Here is a 6,469-nt window from a genome sequence, read left to right as displayed (position 1 = left end):
GGGGCATTGCCAGAACAGGCTGCGAAGCTGCCCTCTCCCTTCCCGACAGGCAGGTCCCCAGGCTCTGTGCTACCTCTGCTACTCCCATCAGCGACCGGTGTTTTGCTCCACAGCAACAGCACTGGGCACCAGGTTGGTGTCGATAGCCAACAGATCAAAAAGGCATCTTTTGCCAAGCTGGGACCATTCGTTATAAAATGATTTGTCTAGTTGGCAACTGCCAACAGCACTGCCTGTGGGTACAACGAGCAAGACAACGAGAGCAGAGGGCATCTTTTGCCAAGCTGGGACCATTCGTTATCAAACGATTTGTCCAGCTGGCAACTGGAATGACAGCACTGCCCGTGGGTACAAAGAGCAAGACAACGAGAGCAGAGCATAAACTACTGTAGAGAAGATCTCAAGGGTGTTAAGGACTAGAAAGCGTGGAAAGAAAGATTTAAGGACCAAACATTTGCCAAATTGGAGTAACCTCCCCTAAGGGCCTGCGGTCAATAGGGAGTCCCTCTAAAATGGACAAAGCAAGACACCAGGGTAACGGAGTGCAGAGCCCTTGAGGCAAGGGAGGAAACGGCACCAAGCGGTAGATGAGAGCATCCGGCAGCTGATTCCTGCGGTCAGTTCCCGATTACCTGGAAACACCTCATCACGTACCTTCTTCGCAGAGCCTTGGCCTTCTGCCATGCCACGCACCGTTCCTCTAGTTGTCTTTGGATGTCGCAGGTACTGTCATGAAGTTACTTCTGGGCACCCCGATGAGAACAAGTGGGCGCTGGCGCCGTACCCATAAGCTTTGGCTAAATAACTAAAAGACCATTCGTACAGACCTTTTCTGTAGGAGGGCTCTCTGGAGATTTATTTTGAACTATAAAAGACTTAACAAGCAGCATTATCTCATTAGACATGCATACAGACAAATTCCTGAAGGAGCCTAAGTAACACGTGACCGGTAGGACGCAGCCCTTGTGAAGCTCTGACCGAGCACCTTGAGTTTTTGGATAGACTACCTGTGGGAAATGGGCAGAAAGAAGAGATTGTCACCAGAGAAAATATGTAGAGTTTCCAATTACAACAAAACAGAAGATCCAGTTCATGTGGGAGTCTGACCTTTTATCTCTCCTTCAAGAGCTGGGTGACTACTGTCCAACAACTCCATTTCTTGGTACCAAACTGTTAACTTTCTTTTACATCAGGCTAAACAGAGCATCAGCAGTTAATACAAAAGACTTTAACAGAATGAGAGGAATAAAATACCTCAGCACGAGCATCCAACAGAGTTTTGAAACAGTTGTGGTCACATCCGTGTAATGCAAACCTAGGAAGAGCAGAACTCAGTTCACAGCCTGGGTTCAGGCTCTCAAAAACTGCAGGAACCATCCACGCGGGCTTACGCTCCTCGCTCAGGAGGCATCCAAGGCTTTGGGGGTAAACCACAGAGGTCCAAACACAGTGTTACCTCCAGCCCAGGAGGACAGAAGGGACCAGGGATCTAGAGGTCAGCTGAGCAGAGAATGAGTTGATGCTGCAGAACAGCCACAGAAAAACATAAGGTGTCCAAAGCAGCCACGTGACAATACTTAAACTCCTCCAGTATTTCTATTTTTCCTCACAAAGTTAGGAATCCTTCTGGATTTTCTGCTTCTACAGCAGAAAGAGAGGTCAACTCCATCAACAGACTTTAGGAAGCTCTCAAGGTTGGAGAAGGTGTGGAGAAAGAGTTATTTTTAAAAGTCCTTTGTTTCCAAGCGAGTGTTTCGCTTACTCCACCTGCACGCCCTCAGGAAGTTCTACCACTACGGGAGCGCAGTCATCAGGCTCTGCCTCGAAGTCCCACTTAAATTTCTTCGTTAGGTGAGCCTTGAATTTTTCAGCCTTTCTCCTTAGGGTCCCATCCACAGCTGCACTGCATGTGCAGGAAAAAAACACCTAAAACAACAGAGTAGAGGTCAGGAAGAACTCAGCCACGGCACAAGCTGTGCATCTCGATCCTAAAAAGATCGGAATCAACAGGGTTGCACCAGCAAAAGATTCAGGTTAGGCCACAGGTAAGGGATCTACCAGTCTGGCAACCACGCCAGCTTTCGGGCTACCTAAACAAAGGCTCCCACCCTGGACATCCTGCCTTCATCCCACTGAGCCAGGCTTAGCGATATTTGCACTAAGGGAGTAAAACTTTGTTTCAGGCAGGAGGATGTAAGTAATTCAGGGTGTACTACGCAGTTCTGAAGTACACTGTGAGCAAAGAAATGTCCAAGCAGAAAGAAAAAAAAGAAAAAAAAGAAGAGGACTATCAGTTTTTGCTTGCTACAGCACATGTCAAAAAAGCCAACAGGTAACTTTACCCACCATGGTTGGATGGACCAGGAGATCCTCCAAAGTATTTCTGTAATATGGAATCACCAGGATATAGGGGAAATTTAGTGATTATTTTGAAGGTAACAGGAGTTCTCCGGAAAAAATCCAGTTATCCCCAGCACAGCCATTCTCTTGAGCACAGGGCACTGAAATCTGGACTAACCTGTACGGGTGGCTCCCCTGCACCACTGGAACACACAAAAATCTCTAAACTGCTCACAAATTCACAGCGTTTGGTGGTACTTTGAGAATTAAAACACCTGTGTACGATTAAACAGGGCATTTCACCTCAGAGCCCATCTCTCACCAGCCTGCCTCTGCTCCTCTTCTGAACTCGTGATCCAGAATTAATTTCCACAGAAAGAAACTTGTATTTCACAGCCAAAAAAAATTAAAAAAAATCATTGCACGATGGAAGCGAGGGGAAAGCCCTCTGGGGAAAAAGCAGGCTCTTATTTGGGAGAGACCTACTGACAGCTGCACAAAACACTGACAATGAGCAGCAAGGTTCGTTGCTTTGTTTATGATCATTTGCCTTTTCCTTGCTCGTTCTACCGTGAAACTGCCTCTTTTATAACAGACCTCCTCTTACACAGCAAGGCTGCTATTAGAAAAAAAATAAAAAATTAAAGGATTACGCTTCCCACTTCTCCTCAATGAACCGCACATTGAATTAGTTACTTCTGCAATATTTTTTTTTATTTAAACACTGTTAGGGCTGCCTATTCAGCGGAGGTTACGCTGTGCTCTTCTCACCGTAGATCAAGCTCCAAAAATAAAGCTGAGCAAGAGCTAACGCAGATAATACACTCCCCCACCACCACCGTGTTGCACCTGCCCACACCCAGTTAAGACTGTTAGCTCCGTGTAAAGTAACTGGGTAATTCAAGTCCCAGAGGTTCCCCGGCGCTATTTCATCAGGGGAAATCCCACAGGAACAGAGAAATGGAGAATTTTTTAGGAAGGAGAGGCTTAGTTCAACCATAAGGCAAATGTCTTCTTTGTTAATAGGAATGTGGTGACTCGGGCTTAGCAGGGATTGCTGAAGTCAGCACAGCCACCTAAAGGCATCACCTTCCACTGCTTCTGTAAAAAAAGACACAAACCAAACCAGACTGATGAAATCCAAGGGAGTGCAAGACTCAGCAATCCGAAAAAGAAAAATAACCATCAAGACAGGGCGCTTCCAAAATTCCCATCAGACGGAAAGAACGGCTGGTTGACACATTCTTGGTACTACTGGAAATTCACAGTGCGAACCGTTGCTCTGCGCACGCACTGCAAAAGCAGAGCTGAGTTTTCCAGTCCTGTAATGGGATGGAAAAAAGCCACCACGATTACAGGAAATCTTCGGCTTTGTTTAAGGCTAATAGGAATGGAAAAGCTTCTTAAATACTATCAGTGCCCTAAGCTCAATAAGCTTTTGCTGCAACCTCTCTGCGTACATTCAAGCCGAGCAAAAAATCAGCATCATCAATCTTTTATGCCAAGGTTTTGGTGGTGTGGGTTTTGTTTGGGGTTTTTTTTAAAGAATGAATGGCGTTTGGGAAAAAAAAATGAACAAACAGACATCATCTTGCTTTTGCTCAGCTTCTCTCATAGGTGCTCAGCTCAATGTGGTCAAAGGCCTTAAAAATGTTTAGAAAAAGTAGGCAGGTACAGTCCAGCCACTTTAGATACGCCACCCCAGAACTCCAAAACCTGACCTCTCTGCACGTGGATAAACTCACTTTTATACTGCATTAGACACTTCTAGGCATAGCTTGAGCAGATCAAACTCTTGAGATGGCAAGCCAATGGCATCCCTTTGTAAATAACACAGGGGAAAAGAAAACGTGCAAAACATGTAAAAGAAAACACGTGTGTGCTCAGATAGGCTCACTATCTCCCACGCAGCTCAACAGTAGCTTAATTCCTTCTGCAGCCTCTCCCTGAATTTGCTCTGATGTCCCACAACCTTTCTCCTCCCCCTCCATTTTTCCAGAGGTCGCCGCAAACATACCTGTAAGGTGCTGGTTAAAAAATTGTCCTGGGAGACGATGTCCACAAAAAAATCAGCTGGGATTTCACTGAGCTGGTGATACAGCACAGAGATCAGATTGACGTAAAGGTCTTGATACTTCCCCATGGCATCTTCTGACCGGCACAGGATGTTTAAGAGTCTTTTCCAGTGCTCGAATGCATCGTAGACGTTCCCGATCAGGAAGCAGATGAAAGCAAACTGCAACTCAGCTGTGTATATTCAACAAAGGAAAACAAAACAAAACACATCCAAGACTAAAAAGGTGTCCAAGGTACGTGTCCTCTCAAAAACTCTGCAAATGATTGCGTAAACCCCTGGGTTTGCCTTTTTGCATGTGCATTCTGCCCTTCCAGCGATTCTGCTAATAGCAATCGATACTCCAAACACGGACTATTTCCTAATGGTTTGCTCTTCTGCTGGAGAAAAAGCAAAGCATCGCTGGGCAGATCTGCCTGAACTGTAACTAGCACCTCTGGAGGGTGACTTTACTGCCAGAGTAAACAGCCACCCGAGGGCTTCCACTGGCACCCATGTACTCTAAATGACACCCAGGTACGGAGCCAGACGTTATTGTCACTCTGCAAGAACTCAGTCCCACTGTGCCCCGGCTTCCAGAGCCACACAGGAGTGCAAATGCTACTGCCCTTCAATTCAGGGGCTGTGGGAACGCTGGGAGAGGTGAGGGGTCCACGAACTGATGTTTTTGCCTCGCTGAATTACAAACCAGGGCTTGTCTCCCTGGATGCTTAGCACCAGCTATTTTGCCAGAAGAACGGTGTCACCGTGTCCTTAGGTAATTAATTCTTTGTATATCCTAGAGATGTTTTTGATAATCTTGATAAAGAATAAATCGTATAACGCTAACAGAAAAAAATGGAAGAAGGGAAAACCAAAGGCTTACTCCAAACTTAGTAGCCTCAAGGCTCCAGCTCAGCAGGGTTCCCGAGCCCTCCCTCCATCCTGCCACAAAACAAAAACACTCTCCAGGACCTCCACGGATCTGATATTTATTTATTCTTATCACAAGCTGTCGAAAAAGGCTGGCAAATCATCGAGAGACCCTGTGAGTGGGAGCTGTGAGCAGCCCTGGCTGTGGATGTCACCGGCAAACCCCAAATGCCGCCACGGAGAGTCGCCAGCTGCTCGCAGCACATCTGCCACCCCTCCCACCAGGGAGAGGACTGGGGCTGGGAGAGCCAGTACCACCTCACCACCCACACGGGGAATAAGAATTGGAAAATTACCACGTTCAGCCCCGTTCAGGGCGCCTAGGACTCCATGAGGTCTGTCCCCAAGAGGTTCACTAACAAGCTAATTGCCAGGCTGGCGGCAAGACAACAGGGCTCCTCTGCGTGACACGGAGCTCGTGGCCACCTGCGATTGCTGCTCTTAATTTGAGGCATTCTGGGCTCTGAGTGCAGCATCCAGGAGTGAGAGAGGCAAATGTGTGAGGCTGGCAGCCCTAGACATCAAGCATCACATCCTCACCCTTCTGCAACTGGAACTGACCCTTGAGCTGCTAAAAACTCCACAAACTCCTGCCCTGCGATGCCTCAGGGTGCCAGACAAAGGGCCCACAGAACGGGTGCAGGTTTCATTCCCAGGACCCTAGTTTTACAGAAAAATGCCTCTATACTCCCAAAGCACCCGAGAGCTCACTCAGGTGAGCCGTGCTTGTTTATGGTCAGCTTGGATCTCAGGCAGCCCTTCCTCACGGAGAGGGTGCTCAGGCACTGGGATGCACTGCCCAGGGCTGGGGGGATTCACCGTCCCTGGGGGCGTTTAAGGAGAGGCTGGATGTGCCGTGGTCTGGCCCACGTGGGGGTGCTGGGTCACAGGCTGGACTTGATGGTCTCAGAGGGCTTTTCCAGCCTCAACAATTCTGTGATTCTGTGCTACTCACCCAGCAGATCCAGAGGCTGGCTGGCGTACCGCTGGGTCAGCACCTGCTCCAGCGCGTAGCTGAGGTCCATGCTGTGCCTGGTCACCTCGGCCGGGGTGGCACCCTCGGGGTACGGCTGCTTCGGCAGCTCCGTGAAGCGGATCCGGGTGCCGGCCCTGGGCTCCATGCGGGGCAGCCGCGCCAGGCCC

General features: G+C 48.4%; 1 protein-coding gene across 1 annotated transcript; it reads right to left on the bottom strand.

Annotated features, from left to right (window-relative positions):
* Positions 1 to 1,758: 1,758 nt before the first annotated feature.
* Positions 1,759 to 6,465, bottom strand: AAR2 (AAR2 splicing factor homolog (S. cerevisiae); the record flags this gene model as incomplete). Its single annotated transcript, XM_009873989.1, has 3 exons — positions 1,759 to 1,926; positions 4,358 to 4,587; positions 6,282 to 6,465. Coding segments are annotated over 3 exons (582 nt in total), but the record flags the coding sequence as incomplete, so codon positions are not given.
* Positions 6,466 to 6,469: the final 4 nt, after the last annotated feature.

This window comes from Apaloderma vittatum, unplaced genomic scaffold (assembly GCF_000703405.1).
Source record: "Apaloderma vittatum isolate BGI_N311 unplaced genomic scaffold, ASM70340v1 scaffold21977, whole genome shotgun sequence".
NCBI classification, from domain to species: Eukaryota; Metazoa; Chordata; class Aves; order Trogoniformes; family Trogonidae; genus Apaloderma; species Apaloderma vittatum.
Note: the sequence above shows the minus strand (reverse complement) of the source record. Positions and strands in the feature narration are given on the sequence as shown.